The sequence below is a fragment of the Leptonychotes weddellii genome, chromosome 13 (assembly GCF_054177405.1).
Source record: "Leptonychotes weddellii isolate Sample4059 chromosome 13, ASM5417740v2, whole genome shotgun sequence".
Classification (NCBI taxonomy): Eukaryota; Metazoa; Chordata; class Mammalia; order Carnivora; family Phocidae; genus Leptonychotes; species Leptonychotes weddellii.
In genome coordinates, this window is record NC_138381.1 from 22,874,536 (window position 1) to 22,896,415 (window position 21,880).

Here is a 21,880-nt window from a genome sequence, read left to right on the forward strand (position 1 = left end):
TATAAGCAGCAAGTGACTTTGGGGAGAATGAAATTTTGAAAAGTAATTTAAAATAATTGAAATCTCAGAAGTTAATTCTTACTGACCAGTGAATAGCTTTATGAAACCCCTCATTTTGAAATCAGAGAATTTATATTTCCAAGCTGGAATCTGCCTAAAAATGCTGCTTTTCTAGGCATTGCGGTTGTTTGATAAAAATGTTTGTGATGTATATGGTTTTATGTTAAGGTTCTATATAGGCTTGTAAATCATAAACTGTCAGTTTATAAGAAGTAAAATATAAAAACAATCTTGTCCCTTGGGGAATGACTGGTTTTACTATCTCCCTTCTAAAGATAAAGTCACCACTGTTGCTTTTACAAATATGCCTCTATTCATACTTTTCCCCGGTGTCTCAAGTGCTTCCTCCCTACCAAAACTACCCCCTTTCTCTAAGGATTTGGAAATTATCACCACTTCAGCAAAGTTTTCCCCTCCCACTTCGTTAGCCCAGCTCTGAGAGCGCTGCGTACTTTGAATCATGCCCTACGGTCAAGGCTGTCCTCTGGCCCGGCAGCTCTTCTGGGTCGGGGACTATCATAAACCACATTCAGCTTCTTGGCTCTGGGATACTGTGTCTTTCGCTTACATTATTGCCTTAGTTCTGTCTATATCCTCATTTACTTACACACTACAACTTCAATATAATTTACTCCCTGGGCTTTTTATGGTAAGAGAGAAATTCTTCAGGCATAGATGAGGAACATGTTGCTTTTTATCTTTTGTGAAGAATTCACAGTTTTGCTGTGTTTCCATTGTCCTTCTCATGTGAGTTCTAGTACAGACCCATGCAAGGTGTGACAAATCATGCAGGGTATACGCGGATCTCCGGGGGAGGGTTCTGTGGAAGTTTGCTCTGTTTTTCTGCACTTACTGAATATGTGCTTGTTCTCTTATTTGTCCCCTTGTTCTAAAAATGAGTGTTCTTTAGTGAAAGTTCCAATTAGTAGGGTTCTAGTTAAATCAAGACTTTGCCACGCTGGAGAAAGGGAAGTTGAGAAATGAATAAAAAAGGGTGATGACAGAATATTCCAGATGCAGAAAGCTCCCACTTGGTATGTTGTTGCCCTCTACCCTTCGATGAAGTCAGGTACCTAAGTGGCTTTCTAAGTTTATTATAATCTCCTCCTTCCCATTACCCACTCCATCCCCATCCCTGATTTCCAGAAATGAGAAGGGAATACGATGGGGAAGAACCCCAGGAATGAAGTTTATGAGCACGTTTCTGAAAAAGAGTCCGTTTTTCTAAGCTGGAACCCAAAGGCTCCTGTTTCCAGCTAATTCAGGAGTGGAGCTGGGGGGAGGCCTCATGGCCAACAGCACGGCCATCCATGTATGTTCTGTGCATGAGAGACGCGCTGGGCCCTGGGAGGCACCTTGAGTCCGATCCATTTTAACTTTTATCCGTGGAATCTTAAGGGTTTTCTGGTTTTCCCCCAACATGTGGGAGGCAGTTTCCTGGCTTCCCACTTAGGCAGAAGGACTATGCATCAGTCTCTGTGTATTTGCAGGCCTTGGAGATCCCAGAGTCAAGGCCTGGGGACTGACCAGGGCATTCATCAGCAGGTCCTGAACTTGAGCAGGAGAAGGGTGCACTTCCTAGACTCTGATCAGAAAGCCTGTCGATGACGATCAGTCTGCCCTTGCCCCTTACCATTGTTACTGCCCTCGAACACTTACAGGCTGCTGAACAAGAGGGACATGGACAAAATTAAGCAGGACGTCTCCCTTCAGAAATAGGTATTGGGACTTTCTCCCAGGCTCTCGTTCCCCCCTTTCGAACTTTGAAAGAGGCAGAAGGGACAGAATTTTGATGGCCCTTCCAGACAGCTTGCTTAACCTGGGCTGCGAGGCTATCAGGGCAGGGGGGCTTGGGTCGGCAGCTGCTGCTGAGCTAAACACAAAGGCATGGTGAAGTGTGCTGCCGAGGCCCTTTCCCAGAGGCGGATAGGCTCAAAGAAACCATATCACAAGATAAAGACTCATTAGTAAGGAGCCAGACAGAGATGGAGACCGAGTTTTATTTGTCTGCTCCTTTGTTTCTAGTGAAAAACAAAGTAACAAAGCTCACTGGACTCCAAACATCTGACCATCAACAGAGGAGACTCTTGGATTTATTTCTGGACCTGTCACTTGCAAGCCCTGATTTCCCTTTCTTTCTTTTATTTTCTTCTTCTTCTTCTTTTTTTTTTTTGTTTAAGATTTTATCTATTTATCTGAGAAAGAGAGAGAGCGCCTGTGCACAAGTTGGGGGAGGAGCAGAGGCAGAGGGAGAAGCAGGCTCCCCACTGAGCAGGGAGCCTGACGTGGGGCTTGATCCCAGGACCCTGGGATCATGACCTGAGCCGAAGGCAGATGCTTAACGACTGAGCCACCCAGGTGCCCCCCTGATTCCCCTTTCTGGGGAGAGGCAGTTGTCATGAGCTGCCAAGGCTCCCTCCCCCCACCCCCACCCCCAGGGCCTGGCCACCACTGCTCTGTTCCCACTGCTGTGGCCTGGGTTCAGGCCCTCACCCCTGCTGCCTGGACCCCTGCCCTCCCCTCCCAGCCCTCTGCTCCCCACCCCCACTCCAGATGGAGCTTCCCAAGTAATCCTGCAAAAGCACATGCAGAGCTCCTGCTCTCTGCTGTGCTCACACAGACTTGGTGGCTCTCTGCACAGACTAAAGTCCAGAGTCAGGCTTGGCAAGTCTCCGTGAACCTGCCCTCACATCAGTCTCCCTTAGTCCCCTTATCCTTATCCAAGCAACCTGGAAGCCGGCTGGTCCTTGGGCAGCCTTGTGCTTTTCTGCCTCCATGCCCTTTCTTCTCTTGTTCCCTCTGCCCCAAACATTGTTCCTCCCACCCTCACACGCCAGATGCTGCCCATTGTTTACACACCACCCAACTGCCACCTCCTCCTTCAAGCCTTTCTTGACGCCCTCATTTAATGCCATTTCTCCCTTCTCTGGACTTCACATGATACTTAACACTTCCACCTTGTCTTACAATTATTTTTGTAGATGTTTTATTTCAATGCCTAAGTTATAAACGCCTTGGTGCAGAGTTTCTGCCTCTCGTTTTTGGTATTTTCTCTGCCTGGAGTTTTCCCTAGGAACCATGAGGATTATTTAAGCCACAGAGTACCATGATTAGATTTCATCACTACCCATGTGCCCCTCGCTGTTGGAGCTCCTCAGGTCACTAGATGTGAGGGTTCAAACCTTTTTCTTGCTTGGCCAGGCTTCTGAATAATTCCCTCTGCCTGGAATACATTCCCACCCCACCCCCCCTCCTTCAGGACCACCTACATCCACTGCCTCATCAGCCTCTTCTAACTGCTCTCGCCCATGGGGTCTGTCTCTGTTCTCTGTCCTGAGCCACCGTAGCTCTTGGCAAGGGGTACCATTCCTTACTCAGCAAAGCCTTCCCTGAACTGGGAAGAGAAGCCGCCTTCTCTCCAGTCCAGGCACCTTGTGTGAGATGTACAGACAAAACCTGTGGAGGGCAGGCAGGCACCAAGCGCCGGACAGGACCATGAAAGAGTTTCTAGAGGAGGGGAAGCGTCTGAGCCAGCTCTGCAGGAAATGATAATGTGGCAGGAAGGACATGTTGTCCATAAAGAGCAGTCTCAGAAAAGGCATGGAGGCGGGAATTACCTGGAATGTACAGAGGACCTCGGAGAGTTCACTTTGATGGTTCATATGAAGGAGAGGCAAGAGATAAAACTAGGAGGTCACGTGGATCTGTCTGTGCACATCCCAGACTCCCTCGAAGTCAGAACTGGCAGTTAGTACATCGTGTCTTCTGACAGTAGGTTATGTTAAAGAATTGTTTTTTAGTGATTTTTTTAAAGATTTATTTATTTGAGAGAGAGAGAGTGAGAGAAAGACAGAGCGTGGTGGGGAGGGGCAGAGGCAGAGGGAGAGAGAATCTCGAGCAGACTCCGTGCTGAGCGTGGAGCCCGACACCAGGCTTGATCTCATCTGACCTGAGCTGAAATCAAGAGTCAGATGCTTAACCGACTGAGCCACCCAGGCACCCCTAGTGAGTCTTTTTTCCATTTGCATTCATGTTAGCTCTCCCAAGTAATTAACATTACATAAGGGCAGCAGGGACCATATTTCATATTTTTTAAAAACACGTTTATGATACAAAAGATAACTCTAACTTAATTTAGTCTCATATTGGGTATCTTAAAAGAAGAGCAAAAGTTCTTACCTGTTTGATAATATATAGGTTAATATTTAGGGATAAAATTATGTGTCTGGGATTAGCATGGAAATAATTCAGAGGAGGGAAGTTTGAGGTAAATGAGGCAAGAGTGACCTTGAGTCGATAACCTGTAGCTGGTTGATGGGCACACTGTTCTCTCTACTTTTGTGTATGCGGGCACTTGTCCCTAATGAAACATGGGGAAATAGGCCTTCCGATGGTCCTGAGCACGCCTTCAGCTTGGGCTCCCAGCCCCTCGAAGGCCCTGCACTGCAACTCCGTGTGGCCCCCACCTGTACCTCCTATCGCACTGCCATAGCCCTGACCTCCAGAACAGCCAGGAAAACAGCCACAGGTCAGCCGTTTGGTCGGGGTATAGTCACAACAAGTGATGGGACCCATCAGCCAGATGGCAAAGAAGACCATTATTTTGTATCCACCATTGTGTTAAAATACCGTAACTGTTAAAGCATCAGTGGCTGTGGGGAGCCGGGGTGGCTCAGTCATTAAGCGTCTGCCTTCGGCTCAGGTCATGATCTCAGGGTCCTGGGATCGAGCCCTGCATCGGGCTCCCTGCTTGGCGGGGGGCCTGCTTCTCCCTCTCCCACTCCCCCTGCTTGTGTTCCCTCTATCACTGTGTCTCTCTCTGTCGGATAAATAAATAAAATCTTTAAAAAAAAAAAAAAGCATCAGTGGCTATAATTAAAAAATAAATATTAATACAGAGGAAAGGAAGGTGCAGAGATGAGTGGGTCACCTTGCAGGAGGGGTTGAATCAGAAGCTTTGTCTCAGCACATCTTTCTTCATCAGAAGGTGTTCATGCTCACCAGGATGGGGAAACCATGGAAAGACGATTAACAGTGACAGTTACTCTTTGATAAGCACAGCGTTCTCCTTTAGTCTGCCTCTTTTAAAAGTAAAGCTCTATTTTAAAAGCCCCAGAATTTAGATGTCATCCCTCTCATGCTGAGCACACTGTATTTCTCTTTAGGAGAAGTTTATGGTTTTCACCTTGTGAAAACCGATGTGAAAAGAAGGATAATGGTGGAGACCAAAATGGAGAAGGAAGGAGTCCCTCTATTTCCCAGTTTGCCTGTGGTCATGACCTTTGTCACAGGGCAGGAGATGGGCTCTTTCCGAGCCCTTCTGTGGCGTGGCTTGAACAGGGCAGAGCAAGGTGCTGGCCCATCTGGCCCTTGCTCCCCTCTGCTGGATGGGCCCCCAGCCCGACGTGAGCCTCGTCAGCAGTAATGCTTTACAGATGAGGCACTAAGTGTCCGAGAGGTGACGTGATTTGTCCGAGTTTATTAGTGTCGGAGCCAGGTCTGAAATTTCAGATGTCCCGAGTCTCCCCTCCATTATACCATCCATAGCTTCGATGGCAGAGATACATTATTAATCTTAAAAGTTTATGCTTCCTTATCACAGTGTTTATTTGCATTGCAAGTAATCAGTAAGTGTGGCCATTACCACGAGGAGCATTAAGTACCAACTGCTTGCCTTTTATAACTTCCAGTCTGTGTCAGCTAGGAAATCCGCAGGGACAGGGGCAAAGCGTTTGCCTGGCCCAGCCATGGCTTTCCGACCGTGGCTCCCGCAGCCCTGACCGCGCCCTTAGTTGATGTTTGCAGTTACGCCTCCTCTGCCCATATTTGCAGCACACAGAGCCACCGCTTCAGAGGAAATAGAAAAAAGTTGGACTCCCAGCTTCCTTGCCTTGCCTTTCCTGACCACCGTGGCCCGGGTTTGTGACCCTGTGTGACCCCGTACATGAGCAGCATCCATGAGACTTGGGGCTCCAGGAGCGACCCTCTTACCCCCATGCCCCCCCTCCCCAACCCCACCCCCCACCCCTCCCGTGCACGCTCGCCCTCCTGGGCTGGCCTGGCCTTTACCGCTCGGTACCACTGCTCTGCGCCTCTGAACAACCTTCTATCCTGCCCGTGGTGTTGTGGCTCATTTGTAAAGTTGTGAAATGTTCCCTTCTTAAGAAAATTGGGGGAAAACATTGAAATCATGTGGGCTTCTGTCTGTGCAGTTACATTTCTAACCTGCCCCGAGGCCAGCATTTTAGATGTGGTGGGCCGAGTTTTAAACCTCTCACACACTAAGGAATGAAATAAAACCTGTGCCTTTTTGCACAGGAAAGGGGACACGTGGGATTCAAGAATGGCAACGGACAGGCTTTCACAGACAGAAGCTTTGGTGTTTGTTTCGGCCCACAGATAGTAACGTCTTCACCTCTCCGGGAGGATCTTCCATGGCAGCATGCGGCCTGAGATCCAGGGCGTATTTGATCTGTGACGACATCACCTGTCTGTCCTTTATTACCCCTTCTCTGTGTTGGTTTTGGAAAGGCGAGCATCTGAAGGGTTTTTCTTTCCTGCCATAATACTGACAAGAAAAATACTCTTTCTCCGGTGAGCTGTTGAGTTGCTCTGCTTAGTTTCGGTGCTAGAATAAAGGAGGACCCTGGGACACTCTGGCTCTCAAGTCTCTCCGAATTGTCTTCAGGGTCCTGCCTCTGTCTCAGGAAAGCAGGGGCAGGGTGATGGCAGAGGAAACGGGACCGTGACCAGCATGGCTTGAAAAACACTGACGTCTGCTTCGGCCGTCCCTGTCCCTCACGCCCTGGCCAGGCTGGGGGCCCGTGCACACCTGATGGTCCGGGGCCACTGTTCCCAGGGCCGTCCGCCGCCCATGGCCGGTTCGCTCATCTTGTGTGTGCCCTCGCCGAGTATTTTTGGAACCCTTCAAGGGACCATTTCCTCATCCAGCCTTTCCATCCTCCAGCTCATCATACTCTTTGTCTTCCCATTCTCGCTGCAGGGGACCTTTGTCCAAGAAGGGGAATTAAAAATATGTACCCAAAGCGCTGGAACAAGCTGCCTGTTTAGCCCCCGCGGAGTCTGGGGAAGCTGCACAGCTTGGCCCTGAGCTGTTAGGTAGGATCCTGCACGCACAATCCCATTAGAACTTCAGGCCAGAAAGAGTATTGCTGCTGTGGATTGGCCAGAGCTCCAGATGCTTTGTACTCCAGTCTGTCCCCCGGTAACGTCCACATCCTTGCACGTAGACTACGGGACCATAAAAGCAGTTAGTTATTCGTGAAATGATTGCATGCTAGGGAAGCTAGGAAGTTCCTAGCACAGTTTGGACCCACTGGATTGTCTTTGAAGCACCATTTTCCACTGACCTTTCCCCTGTTTTTTATTGCAGAAAGCTTTCACTTTGCCCCCAGGCTCCATGCCGATGGTTCTGAGCTTCTGTGTCTAGGGGCCAGCCTCGCCAGTGGCCCCAAGTACTGATTTCTTGTTAGACCTCTGCCACATTTTAGCCTTGAGGCCTGAAATAAATCACTGTTACTGTAGGCCTCAGTTTCCCCATGTTCTAAATGAATTTGCTGTTTAGACGGTGTCTAAAGCTTTCCAACTCCAGTTCTCGGGGATGCCTTAACCATCTGCAGTCTCAGCCGTCCCAGGTCCCGAACTTTTACTCCCACGTACGGCTCCTCCTCCGAAACTGAAATTCTTCTTCGCTCTGGTCATTCTTTTATTTCTGCCTTCCTGAATCACGGAATATTTGAGGCCCAAGAATTCGCCTTTTAGTAAGTGCCTGCCCAGGTCCTACTGATGCTACTGCTCTGTGGACCTCATTTCTCGAACGTGACTTTTGGCAGGGGAGAGCGGATGGGTGAGGTTTGTCTGGAGAAACGTCATGCGCGCACACGCACGCACAGACCCCACCATCGTCACTACCACCCCCACCACCCAGTCATTGTAATGACCTGCCCCACCTCTCTTACCTCCCTCACCACTCCTCCCAATGCCTGAAGAATCCAGGAAAAATCAAGTGCAATTCAAACTCTGACCCTGTCCACCTTTAGCACCCCACCCCCCACCATTTACCCCCACACTTAACCCAGCCCCTGAACCCACTCTTCCTTCCTGCCTTGCTTGTCCCTGAAGTGGCCTCCTTGCCTCTTCTCTACCTGTTCTTACAGCCTGGGTCCTGCCGCCTCCGTAAAGACTGTTCCAGATGACCTCTCCTTGCTGGAAACTCTGCAGTAGCTCACTTTCAGTATGACTCTTCTTGGTATTTAACAATGAGATGCCGTTGCAGTGTTTAGTTTGTGCATTTATACTTTGTCTCCTTACTAGATTTTCGGCCCCTTGAGAGTAGGAACTTTGCTTTCTATTTGCCATGCCCCAAGGGTTTCCCACATAAGAGGCTGGTTGGTTGATGAAGCTGGAGTGAGAAGGGGAAGCCAAAGTGTGGAGGCTGCAGGCACCGTTACATCGTCCGTACGGTGTGGTGCGGCAAGGAAATACAGACTTTGGTTCTTTCATGTACTAGTAGATATTTTTAAATTTTGAAATCTAGGGGTGCTAAAGATGGACAGGGTCAGAGTTTGAATTTTCAAAATTAAAACATTTGAAAGTTTGAATCTGAACCACTTTTATTTGAACTATAAAATAAAATATCCTGGGGCGCCTGGGTGGCTCAGTCGGGTAGGCGTCTGCCTTCAGCTCAGGTCATGATCCCGGGGTCCTGGGATCGAGCCCCGTGTCCGGCTCCCTGCTCAGTGGGGAGTCTGCCTCTCCCTGCTGCTCATGCTCTTTCTTGCTCTCTCTCTCTCTCAAATAAATAAATGAATAATCTTTAAAAAAATTTCTAAATAAAAAAAATAATGTAGCCTATATTCCCTAGATATTCTATACAGGCATTTTTATTAGTTCTCCTGTGATTGTAACATAGCGGGTATAAATTCTCAATTATATACATCTATGATAGTCCAATTGGAGAGAGATTATACACCATTCAGTTCTCTTATATAGTTGAAAATAGAGTGGGGTAGGTTTCCCCTTTGTTATTTTTCTTTTATCTGTCCGAGTTCTCAGTCACAGCTCTACTGTGCTAGTGTTTTCTCTCATCCCCCCTTCCTCAGTGACCTACCCGACCTCCCACTTTGCTCTGTGTTTGCTTCTACCTGTTCATGTTTTCCTGGAGAAAAATCAGACGAACTGTTTTGATTAGTTCTCTCTGATGCACTCATTGCTTACCTCCTGTCTTGAGGTTTTCAACCAATTAAACATCTCACACCCACTAGCTATTTCACAAACCAAGACAACACGCTGTGATACATGACACCAAATCAAGTTTTTGGATCATTTAATGATGGTCAGTATGTTTACTGACCTCAAGGGGCTAAAAACACAACTAATTTATCAATGGCATTTTTTTAATCTTGGGCAAGTGTCAATTGCTTTCTCAAAGAACAGCCTGAGTTTGAAGACATGTAGGGCTGAGGTAATATGTGTGTTCACTATATTAGAACAATTTCTTTAAAAAGTAAACTTACTTTAAAAAGTAAACATATCCAGTAGTCATTTAATGTAAATTTCAGTTAACTTGGTATACCTTAGGACTAATAAAGATTTTTGTTGTTTTATTTGTACCTTCTTTTTAAAAGAGTAGAAGGAGCTTATGTGGGAGTGAGGGGTGTTTAGTCCTCTAGTGCTGACATTCTGTGATTCCATGAGTTCTTAGAATTAAGGCTCAGAAAAAAAAAAAGTAAGGTTCAGGAATGTAATATGGATTTTTCTAACTGACCTCAACCTGTCTTTTTTTGAAGCTAGGGGATCCCATCTTCTAGATCAATTAACCTCGCATTTTTATGATTTTAGAACTTCCCGGACACAACCATCCTTGAATGGAATCTAAGACTCACTTCATACCAAATTCTGCTTTTTTGGCACAAAGTAGTATTAGGACTCATTCTAGAGCATTCTGCTTCTGTTTCCTTTCCTCTAGATTTCCTGATACCCTTTTTTAATCCTAATGACTATGCAGAAGTAAACAAATCTCATTTTGTGTTTTTAATTCATTGATTGCTCATGTTGGAATAACCACGGGGCCAAGACTGTGGCATTTGACAGGAAGTCACAGATCTGGGTCACCCCCCTCGTGGATCGTGCTTGGGTCACTGGGAAGTACAGTCTTAGGAAGTACTGAACCCGAATTTTAGGTGATAAATGCTTGCCACTAGGATCGTGGCTTTTAAGTAGGATTTTCTCCAGCTAGATTGAGGAAAACATCATTGGTTTAGCAACCACAAGGCTTCTCACATAACACTTGGAATAGCTTGTTCTTTCCATAAGCAGAGGGGGAAAAAATCCTCCTGTCCATAATGGGTACATGGGAATGTTGATTATCAGAGGCTAGTTTTAACTTCTTGCCAAGGAAGGAATAATGAAGGCATAACTTTTCTAAGAATGGGTGATGCCCCTGTAGTCTTGAAAAATTATCACGTTTGCTTATAACTTAAATCCTAAGAATGTGCAAAGAAGTTAACTCTAGGAAATTAGAGATAGCTTTTCGAAGTTTGTCTTAGTTGGAATTGTCTTTCCATGTATCTCTTTGACATACTGTGGCAAAGCCTGTGTTCTTGCCTTACATAATCACCCGAGTTCACCCCAGTCTGAACTGGGGTGTGCCAGTGAAGCCACCTGCCTGCCCTTGTCCCCACATCCCCATGTCCTCTACATGTCATCCACATGTAACTCCTCATGCATGGACATTCAAACTCAACAAGGATCCTTGTTTTGCTAGAATTTGTCTAAACATGATTCAGAATCTTTCTCCAAATCTGTATCTCTCTCTCACTCCCCTAGTTCACATATTATTCTGAAAAAAGAATAGTGTAAAGAAAGATTATCACTGATACAGTACTTAGGACATAAGTGTTAATTTGAGGGCATCTGGCCTTATCGTGACCTTGACAAGAGTAAACAGTAAAAGACTGATTAAAACTGGAACTTGTCTCTGTTAACATATTATGCATCTCTAGTCCGTGACTATAACTTATATGCAAAGAGTTCATCATTTTCCATAATTAGATATATTTTGAAATATAAAATATGGCATTGACCATATTTGAACACTGAACATATTAATGAACATTGAACATATTTAATGTTTAATGAACATTGAACATATTTTAATTTTAATGTTGATTTAATGTATGTCAACATTATCCATTATCCGTGAGCTGGATTTTTCTACCAGTAAGAATCCGACGTGGTAGAATGGTGGTAGGCAAGGAGCATGGCAATTTGAGAAGTAAATGAATCTATTAGATTTGAAGTATTGCCCCCCAAATCCCAGTAAGTCAGCTCATTTGCTTCTCAAAGCAACATGGGCTTAATTTGGCTCACTCAGTTTAGGCAGTTACTCCACTAACTCACCTAGTGTGCAGGACTCCATTTCCCAAACTCTTCCCCTGTGCCTCACCCCCAAAGAACTCTGGGGTTTTGTTTGTTTGTTTGTTTTTAAGAGTTTATTTATTTATTTGACAGAGAGAGACACAGTGAAAGGGAACACAAGCAGGGGGAGTGGGAGAGGGAGAAGCAGGCTTCCCGCGGAGCAGGGAGCCCGATGCGGGGCTCGATCCCAGGGCCTGGGATCATGACCTGAGCTGAAGGCAGATGCTTAACGACTGAGCTTCCCAGGCGCCCCAAGAACTCTAGGTCTTTCTACAAACAACAATTTTTTACATACTTGTTCATTTATTCAGCAAACTGTTCTTAAATCCCTGGCAATATTCTAAGCACTGGGGGACACATCAGTGGAAAAATTAAAATCCCTGCCCTCCGGGAGCTTATACTCTACTTAGAATTTTATCTAATAGTAGTAGATTTATTTTCTGGGATCGCACTCTTCTGGTCAGATAGCTGGGTCCTATACAAACTGATGAGCCCCTACCGAAGGACAGGCAAGTCCTGCCACCAGCCCAGCCATGGGCCTGCTTTCAACAAAAAAAGTTCTGCCAGTAAATGCTCCACTTTGGCCCTTCATCTCCCACCCTAGAACCAAGCCGTCCTCCTCCTCCCAGCCTCCTGAATTGGAATTGATTGGCCTCCAAAACAAGTGCTTTGACTCAATAAGACAGGTCAGTCTAGAGGAGTTTACACATTTAGCAACCTGGACTGTTGCCTCGGAGCTAATGACTTTTAAATTACAAGTATCAGTTCCCAGCCTGTTCTCTCACCAAATGAACGAACTCATCATCCCAGCCCTGGAGGCCCGCCTCCCTGTCTCCACCCTCCGTCTTCCCTGTGCCCTAGCCCCACACTACTTGCCAGGCCCCAGGGTGTGCTCTGGGCTTCTGGGAGTCTCTCCACACGCAGCAGGGCCAGCCCCCCTTCCTGTCCCCAGCCCTGTCCCTACAGGTTAGAACCCACCTGTCAGGGCTTTTCTCCAACTTCCCGTGCGGCAGGAGGGCCTACCTGTCGTCCTTCCTTCTCCTTTGTGCCACCCCACCAGCCCTCAGAAAAGAGAGACAAATTTAAAACTAAAGACCTCCTTACTGTGATTCCCCTTAACCTGGGGTCTGTAACAGAAGGGTCTAACCAGGGAAATTTGCTCAGGTTTCACACTCAAGTGGGTTTCAGATTCTGGCTGATGGTGTGATGGTAAATTTAGGGAGAGCTCATCACAGGTGTGGGTGTAACCTACTCTCTCTATTTTTTCCTAAAAGTTTTTTGACCACCAGTTACAGAAGCTGTTAGTGTCGCTTGCAGAACTCAGGGGACAAGCCATTGTCCTGAGCAAGAGGTGGTTGGTCACCCAGCCCGAGCTTCCAGGATAGGTGCCTGCTCACCTGTAACCCTCTTCTTAGGTGCTAACTTGCTTGCTAGAGAGGCCCCCACTCCTGGCCAGCTGCAGTGCTCTCAGATCTGCCGTGTAGTGTGACTCTCTGCTGAGCCACCCTCATGGTGGGCTTCGTAATTTTAGCTTCATATCTCATAATTTCTAACTTTTAATAAGTAGCCCATTCTAATTTTCTGTATTTTGAATTTAGCTTTTCATTAATTTTAAAATTGGCATAAACTGGAACTCCCCCTTCAGCGTCTCTGTCATTCATAGACCAGAGCCTGTCTTCTTTTTCTCAGTTAAGTAATGACGTTTGATCCATTTGTAACTCATTCCCTTACACATGGAAGAGACTGCAGTCCGGGCTTGTACAGACGGTAATGTAGCTGAATATAGATGCTTCCTGATTTGTCTATTCCTATTTCTCCTGGAGTTTGCTGTCGAAGCCCACCTAACATCTTCCGATCCTGGGATTAGCCAGATGGACCAGGGAGGGAGCCCTCCCAGGGCGCTGTCCTTCCATCTTGTGCCACGCTCCCCTCTGTTCTTATTCCTACCAAATTATACCCCCTGGTAGAGAAACACCAGCTCTTCCTCTTTCCCCCCTCCCCAGCCCCAAGCACAGCGCCTCGGATGCAGCAGGTGCTTACCGGGCTTTACTTGAAGGGCCCATCACTGAAGGACGTGGTGTTGCTCAGCCGTAGCAGGTGAGGGAAAGAAGGGGAGGGGAGCTGGAGCATCCTCCCCAAATGTACCCCCAGATAAAACCATTGTATGTGAATTCTTTTACCTTGCCGTCTTACAACAGGATCTTGAAACCAGTTTACTTTTCATCTACACAGAACCTGCCTACCACCAACACTGTGTGCACTACTGACAGGAACCCCCCTCCCCGCTCCTAACCCGCACCCTCTGCTGGTGGCGACAGGCGCCTCGCCCCCAACCATCACCCTTCACAACTCCCTTCAGAGGCTGAATGTGGGCTTTTAAAGAATTCTTGCTAATGGGCTGTTTAGCTATTTGATTTTACACTGCACTACATTTCTGGAGCCATGCCAGGTGCTTGCTAGAGTTTCTGGTGCTATCTCTGTCACCTTTAGGTGGAAGGGGGAAAGCTCCATTGAACTTTCGTGGTCATAAAAATTATTGCATTTGAGCCCTACATCTGCTCACTGAACTTCCTGTGGGTTTTCACCAAATCACGTGACCGACAGCAGAAAGGCTTTTGGTCTAAAGTTTTTGGTCTGCTTCTTATACCCGAGTCTCAATCACCAAGTCAGACCTTTGCTTTGTCTCTGGGCTGGGCGTCCGGATGTCCCACTGTGGTGGGTTGATTCACTGGAGCTGATAAAAACATTCCAGCCAAACTTGAGAGTCTAGCATTACCTCTGGCTCCAAAAATCAAAACAACCGTATTGTTGTAAGTAGCTTTGGATTGAGACCAAGCTCTGAGCTTGAGAGATGGGTTTTCTCTCCTTATTGAGCTGAGTCACAGGACAACTGTCTCAGAAAGAAAGGGGCAAAAGCCTGGGCCCAAGGTGACCAGTACCCTGCCTTCTGCTAGCCTGTTCCAGAGAGTTCTTGCCATAACTATCAAGTCAAAGCCCTCACGTCCCCAGGGCCTCTCCTGTGCTTTCCCAGAGCTTTTGTGGTCCTCAAGCACATCCACCCGACAGCCCCTGGCTAGAGCCCAGAGGGGGCCTGAGAACTCCGGAGAGGAGTTGTGGTTAGAGGGCATGTGGACGGATGTCGGAGCTGGGAAGGTCTGGGAGGGCCCAGGCGGCCCAGTCAGAATGAAGACACTCAAGTGAGGAAATTGGACTTCCCTCGGCCATCACAGGATGGCATTATTGTTCTCCACAGGCTTGAAAAGGAACATAAAGGAAAGAGTGACTTTTTCTAGGTTGTTGATCTGACATTCAGACTATGACATTTCTTGGACTGAATCCTGACAAAATGTGTCCCCAGTGTCGTTAGTGCTAAATAAAACCTTTTGTCTTTCTTTTCCTTAGCTCTCAAGACTTCTAAGACCTATTAGAGGAGCACATATTTTTAAGAATGTCTATTTAAATCTCTAACCATGTTGGCTCTCTCTAGTGAGACCGACAGGTAAATTTGAGAAGGGGGCAGATTCACTACAGCTTGAGCCCAGCTTATTCTACGAAGGCGCATTCACATTCAGTCAGGTTGAGTGAAGAGTGTTTCCAAAACTCTTTGATAATTACTTATTTCGCCCTTTTAAAATGGATCTTAAAAACAACTCATTGCAGGAAAAAGGAAGCTCTTTACCTTGTGCTTTCACAATGTGTGTAGCCAGTTTTCGAGAACATGCTCTTCTTTTTCCTGCTATTTATGGTTTATCCTCTGGACTGAACCTTTTAAGTGTCGGTGAAAAGTTCTGAGCAAAGAACCCAAGAAATACTACCTCTGTGCTCACTTGTTCCTTTGAGGAGAGGGGAGCTGGGGCGTGTGTGTGTGTGTGTGTGTGTGTGTGTGTGTGTGTGTGTCGTCCACAGTGTTCAGCTTAGAAGTGTCCAGTGGCCCCCGCTCCAGCAATGTGAAGTCGGCATCCAGAGTGTGGCAGGGCCTTCACAAGCCAGCACGGGCAGGGGCCACGGCTGGACCTCCACGCGGTTAGCTGCAAGCTCTCGGGCTGCAGGGCAGCTCAGCCACAGCCTTGTGCTTATCTCGGTTTTAAGCAGTTGGGAGGCTTCGACTTTAAAACCATCTCTTGTCAACCCACAGGACAGCTCAGGACCTTTCGACGTTTACCCTCTCCTCGAGACTGCCACCAGCTCATTTGATTTGTCACAACTCTGTGAAGGAGACAGGATGGTTAAATTCAAAATCTCAGAGTAAACTTTATGTTTTAAGAGCCCAGATGAGGATATGAGCCTTGTCCCAAGTCACCCAGCTCCCAAGGCCTGGACTTTCAGCTCTTAAATGCTAGGATTGTGTGTCACTCAGCTCGATTTTTAGTCCTGGGCTCATGACATGGTAGGCTTTCGGTAAATACTTGCTGAATGACTGAATTAGTGGAAAAAGATGGGGCTAAAACTCAATTATCTGCTTGCCTTTCAAGTGCTTTTTCTAGTTTGTTCAAGGATTAAATGAGTGACTAAATATAAAGTGTTTGAACTTGCCTGCCACATAATAGGTGATCAGTTCTGTTAGCTGCTGTTATATACTATATAGTGGATGGTCTTGCCACTCTGGGTATCATCCTTTGTTGAGAGTCTGTTGACTACATTTACTACCAGAGTGAGAGATGGGTTGTTGTTTTGACATAAACTTGAGCCACAATGAAAACAAGGCATTTTCAGCTCTGTTTGATCAGGTGCTGGGAAGGATAGTCATGGGGATGCCGGGGGTGCTTTTCCTACTGGCCTTTTCCTAGATCTGCCCATGCACGATCAAAGGGCAGGCTCGGACTCATTACTCTCTCTCACTGAACAGTGATCAGAATTTCCCCAAAATCATAAGGGCAGGAAAACTTAGCGCTAGCCATTGAGCAACTCTAGCCTAAGCGTCTTTAATTAAGTTGGAAGGAGTTCTTATACAAGCCGTCGGTTTTCTGGTTCTCCTTCCCATTCCACCCTCAGAGAGGCAGAGAGCAGCCTGGTGCAGATTGTCTGACACCCTTTCCTAAGGCCTTCATAGGAAACCCCCAAATACGTCACTGGATGGAGAAAAGGTTGCACATCTTTTAGTCATTTCTACCTTTAACAACAAGTGCATCGTATTGGCGACATTACCCCTTAGAAATGTAGGATGTTGTTATTCTAACTGAAAGAGGCAATGTGGGGGCTCTGACCTTTTCGGGCCACCACTCTATCCCCTCTCCTCCCCGCCCCCAGCCCCTCACTTCTCTCTGGGTCAGTGGGAGAAGTTTTCTCAAGATTGAGGCCATTCTAAGAACTAGGATTTTCATCCTTGTTATTAGAGGGTAAATTTCTTGTTCAGACCCAGCCCCTCATTCTTGATGATGACATCTCTGTGGCTTGGTTGTTTTTTAAGGACCAGTAGTGAGCCGGGTTCTGTGCCATGCGGTGAGAGAACAGCGCTGTCCCTGAAGGGCCCCGTGCAGCCTAGGAGAATTGAACCGAAGGACAAAGGACTAGGGTGGCCACAGCTCTGTCACTTTTTCAAACTGACTTTCCCACCCAGTCAGACCTACACTTTAACCCCAACTCCACCCCACAGGCTGTGGGACCTAGAACCGGCGTGGCCTCTCCAGGCCCTGCTTCACCTTCCATTAGCGGGGTTGGCCGTATCAGCCTCAGCCGGACCTTGGGGTGACTGGCCACAGCGTGGTGCCCAGGCGTGCTCAGCTGCCGGGAGCTACCAGCCGCACCGTTGGTACAAATGCAGGTTTCTCATGGGAAAGCGTATCATTGTGCTGCAGCCTGTAAGACAGCACACCTGAGTCCATGACAGAGATTTACTGCCACCTCCAAGAACTCTGTTCCCTCAGCCCTGAGAAGCCCAGGCCAGGCCGGAAGCAGCCCGGAGTGGGGGGGGGGGCACCTGAATCCCAGGCACGGCAGGACGTGCTGGCAGCCGCCGTCTCCCTGAGCTGGCCAAACCGTGTCCCCCAGAAGGCCCGGGACAGCCCGCCGGGAGGAGTCGCCCTCTGAATGGCAGGCACTGCTACTGCCGTCCGCACCCTCGGACATTTGCAGCCTACAACCAAGGACAACAAACGCTCGTGGTCCGAAAAGGCGGAGGTTTTCATTAAGCCAGAGGCCTTCTGCATGGGCCTCTGAAGTGTGGGGTACATAGAGTGTGAGGGAGGATGTGGGAGGATGTGGGAGTAGGTAATGCAGGAGTTCGGGCCACTTATAAATCCCATTTGTGTATATTCTGTGTTTACGTAATGCCTTTGGAGCCACGGAATAGAGTTGGTTTTCATTAAAGCTGTAACAGAGGGGACTGCATCCTTGACCAGAGTAACTCTCTTTCAGGAATTCCTATACACATTTTCAGGATTTAACTCAAAACTCACCTTGTCAGGAGCATCTCCTGCTTACTCTGCCTTTCTCTCATCTGTCTGGAACTCTGTGGATCCAGCACTTAGGTGTCGAGTCTCAATTATTGTAAAATGCTGTTTTAAAATTCCTACAAGGGGCACCTGGGTGGCTAAGTCGGTTAAGCGGTCAACTCTTGATTTTGGCTCAGGTGATGATTTCGGGGTCCTGGGATTGAGCCCGTGTCGGGCTCCACGATCAGTGGGGAGCCTGCTTGAGGAATTGCTCTCTCCCTCTGCCCCTCCCCCCACTCACACATTCTCTGTCTCTCTATAAAATAAATAAATCTTTAAAAATAAAAATAAAATTCCTACAACTTTGTGTAGATGGGTGGATGAGTGGGTGGCTTTCCTGCCCACCCCCCTCTTTCCTCTTCGTTTAGGCCTGCTGGCCTCTCTCCTGGTCCAGGCCTGTCCCCACCCCTGCTATGTGCCCTCTGTTCTCCACACTGTGACTGGAGGGGTCACTGCGCAGAGCCATTCTCACCAAGCCCCCTTCTCAGACCCTTCAAAGGCTTCCAGGACCTTAGCGCGGAGGCCAGGGCTCCTCATGCGGCTCCTGTGTCCCTCCTTGCTCCTGGGGCTGGGCCCTGCTTGCTGGTGCTTCCCCCTGCCCGCCTTGCACCTCCAGCACCTCCTCTGCCCTCCAGCCTGCTGTGCCCCTGCCTCACACCGGCCTTGCATCCACCTGGCCCGGCAGGAGCGGCACCCTTCCCTCTTCACCTGGCTGCCCATCCCCCCCCCCCACACACACACCCCTCCACCGCCTCCCTCAGGGCCCTGGAGCCTCCGGTCTTTCTCACTAATCTGTTCCCATTGTTCTGTTGCTGCTGCTGCCCCCCCACCCCGGCCCCGGCACCCCTTCTTTGAGGGCAGGCCCGCCTGTGGCCATGGCCCCCTGCAGCGCTAGGCCGTCCAGTGAACAGAAGACTGTGAACGAGACAATATACATAAAGCAGTGGCTGTTGCCTGGCACAGCGTTGGTCCTCGGTACATGGTTGGTTGTTTCATTCGTCCACATAGTCATCAGATTATTTCAGTGCTTGCTTATCAGCCGGGCCCGCAGAGTGCAGGCCCGGTCGCCTGGCTACGTTCACAGAGCCAGACTGCAGCTTTAACGGAGCCCCGGCGACGAGTCACCCTGGCCTCCCTCCACAAGGCCACAGCCATCGCCACGGCCCCGAGGAGGCGGCCCCGGCACCCGCCCGGCCTTCCATGAGGGACTCCTGCCTGCCCCCGTGGGTCCAGGCTGAGGAGTTGTGAGGGAAAGCTCTCATCTCCGAGGAGACTCAGCCCTGAAAACAAAGTCTCAGGAAGAGCCAGCCCTCGGCTGGGCCAGTAGGTAGTCTTTCCGCAAGCCCTCCGTCTGTCACCTATGCAGGGCCCGTTTCCACTCTGACACTTGTCCTCCTGCCTCCCCCTGTTCGGGTCCCTGCTCCGCTCAGCAGACCGACATCAGCAGACAGCTACTGACGGGCTTACTCGTCTTTCCTCCACATACTTCACGTTTTCTCAGGAGTCATTTGCAAACTGGCCGGTAAAGCCCCAGACCTCTCAGGCCCGGTGACCAGTGAGGGAGGTGGGCTCCCTGCACACCTCAGCACTGCTTTTGCATGGAACTGCGAGATTATAAAATCGTCTTGTTTTTGTTGCAGAAATTTCCAGAATTGAAATTCAAATATGTGGAAGAGGAGCAGCCCGAGGAGTTTTTTATCCCCTATGTGTGGTCTCTGGTCTACAACTCAGCAGTAGGCCTCTACTGGAACCCACAGGACATCCAGCTCTTCACGATGGATTCCGACTGAGGGCAGGACACCGTCTCCCACCCTCATCTCCCTCCCGCCGAGCAGCCCTTCAAGTTACTTTCTTCCGGGGGAACAGAAGTAGACAGATTGCCTGATGTATCTTCTAGCAAAGAGGATCACACAGGCGTGCTTCCCTTACACGCTTGGATTTGGAGAATTGGTGCCAGTTGGCAGTAGATCACTCAGCTTAGATTGTAGTGCAAAAAGGGGGGGCGGGGGGCACACGACAATAATAAATGTAAAAACCTGCTATTCCACATGCAGTTTTATTTCTAAACCAAAAATCTAGAGCTTTTCCAGGAACCCGATGCCTTAGGCATATAACACTTTACCAGTACATACTATTTTTTTTCTTTGCATGTTCAAGATTTTTGTTTTGGTCCTGTGTATGTGTGTGTGTGTGTGTGTGTTTTCAACATAGAGAAATATCTGAAAAGATGATGAGACAGGAATTAGTAAGGAAATGAAGTCATATGTATGAGGGGTTGCCTTCCAGAGGGCCCATGATTTAATAAACACTATGCCCGGGCCGTTGGATATAAGCCTTTAGATCAGATCCTCTGCATCTTTCAAAGAAAGAAGTGGCTCCTTCTCATGAAGCTCAGATTAGCTTTTCTGTGGATTTGGCCTCTGAGCTGTAGCTGAATTAAATTGGAGTCTAGCACAAATTAAGTTAATCTACTCTGTATTAATCATTGGTAAAAGAAAAGCTTCATTTTGAAAGCAATCTTTTTTCTTCAACCAGACTAATAGGAGAAAAGGAGACCAATTTGATTAATACAGTATTCCACATGAGATGAAAAACATGTTTTTCTCTTCATTTCTGACTTTATTTAAACTCTTTTGGACCCTGAGCTAGAGGAAGAAGCTTCTCTGAGGGAAACCTTCGCCGGGCTGCCCTGAGCAGAGCATGCCTTCCGGAGCCGCGGGTACTGAAGGCAGAGTGGGCTGGTCCTTTGGAGGCCAGGTCTGAGTCCACGACCACCCTCTCACAGCCTGGATGAGGAGCCTCGTTTCATTCTCAAAGACACAAAAAGTATTTGCTTTTCTGCGTAGAAAGCACGTAATCTCAAATGAGACTGAGCACCCCGTGTCAGTCAGCTGTTGCCTAATCTCTATCGGGAACTAGTTCTCTCCTCTCCCTGTGTCCCTGGGCTGGAGGCCGGAGTCATTTTGGTCCATCACAATCTCAGAGGGTCTGGGAGGAGCTATGTCCAGTCACAGCAAGCTCTGGAAAGGTCAAAAACACGCCAGCACGTCAGTGCACATCTGTGTGGCTTCCGCCCGTGAAAAGCCTGGGCTGCTTCATCTCTTCAGTGGGCTTTTGAGGCTAGCCAGACAATTTCCTCGTCCTCACCAGGATACTCCCCGGGGCAGGTTGGCTGGCTGATGGACAAAGGGCCATTGCTGGCGGCTGGACCTAGGAGGCAAGGGCAGGTTGCCTGCGGCCTCCTCGGGCCTTGCTCTGTTCAGGCCTCTTCCTGTCTCCACAAATGGCTGGGGACTCTCCTGTATCTCACTTAAGATCACACAGACAGGGCCTCAGACTGGCAGATGAGACGTGTTAACAGCTCCTGCTTAGTCGAGCCCAGGGGGAGAGGCGGTTTGAAGGTGGATGGGTCAATCCTCACAGTCTGAATGATGATCATTTTAGGTGGCAATTATTTTATGTTCCCCACATGGGGAAATGATAGACAGCTTGAATTTGCTTCCAAAGCATTTTGACTTGCTTCCTTTCCTTTAAACCAAAACACACAATGTTAAAAGGGTCGCGTGCAGCACCTGAACCTCTGTTCGGACCGTGGATCTGTCCTTGGAGGCTGAGGACTGGGCAGTGCCATGGGATAATCACTAGGCTGCAGGCCTATCAGTTCTCGGGGCAGGAGGAAATAGGGTCCCCCAAAAGTCAGTCAGAGAGGGCCAACAACCAAGGAGCCCTTGACTGAGGGGAATCCCACAGTTCCCTCTCCAGGCCACCTGGCTCACCAAGGTGCCTCCAAAGCCCCATTCTCCAGCATGCTCCTCTCCCCCACCCGCTTTTAATGAACCAAACAGTGGAAGTGCTTACTGGCCTAAAAGCTTAAGCCAGGGCTACCGCCTCAGGCAGCACGTGGGCCCACGCTCCCAGACACCACTGCGTCACTGCCTCAGCTCTGGAGA

The 21,880-nt window shown here is 48.4% G+C and overlaps 1 protein-coding gene and 1 long non-coding RNA gene across 3 annotated transcripts in view; one reads left to right on the plus strand and one right to left on the minus strand.

Moving 5' to 3' along the window:
- LOC145716747 (uncharacterized) overlaps positions 1 to 13,747 on the minus strand; it is a 75,302-nt gene extending 61,555 nt beyond the window's left edge. The window contains exon 1 of one of the 2 annotated variants that reach the window (XR_014139595.1): positions 13,540 to 13,747. This is a non-coding gene — a long non-coding RNA (uncharacterized LOC145716747). Of the gene's footprint in view, positions 1 to 4,990; positions 5,245 to 13,539 lie in introns of those variants that run through there. The other variant, XR_014139594.1, reaches the window with a different exon arrangement.
- DYM (dymeclin) overlaps positions 1 to 19,972 on the plus strand; it is a 286,329-nt gene extending 266,357 nt beyond the window's left edge. Inside the window, exon 14 of the mRNA XM_081801268.1 lies at positions 19,571 to 19,972. Coding sequence (XP_081657394.1) covers positions 19,571 to 19,720 — 150 coding nt within the window. The 3' untranslated portion in view covers positions 19,721 to 19,972. The remainder of the gene's footprint in view (positions 1 to 19,570) is intronic.
- The last annotated feature ends 1,908 nt before the right edge of the window (positions 19,973 to 21,880 follow it).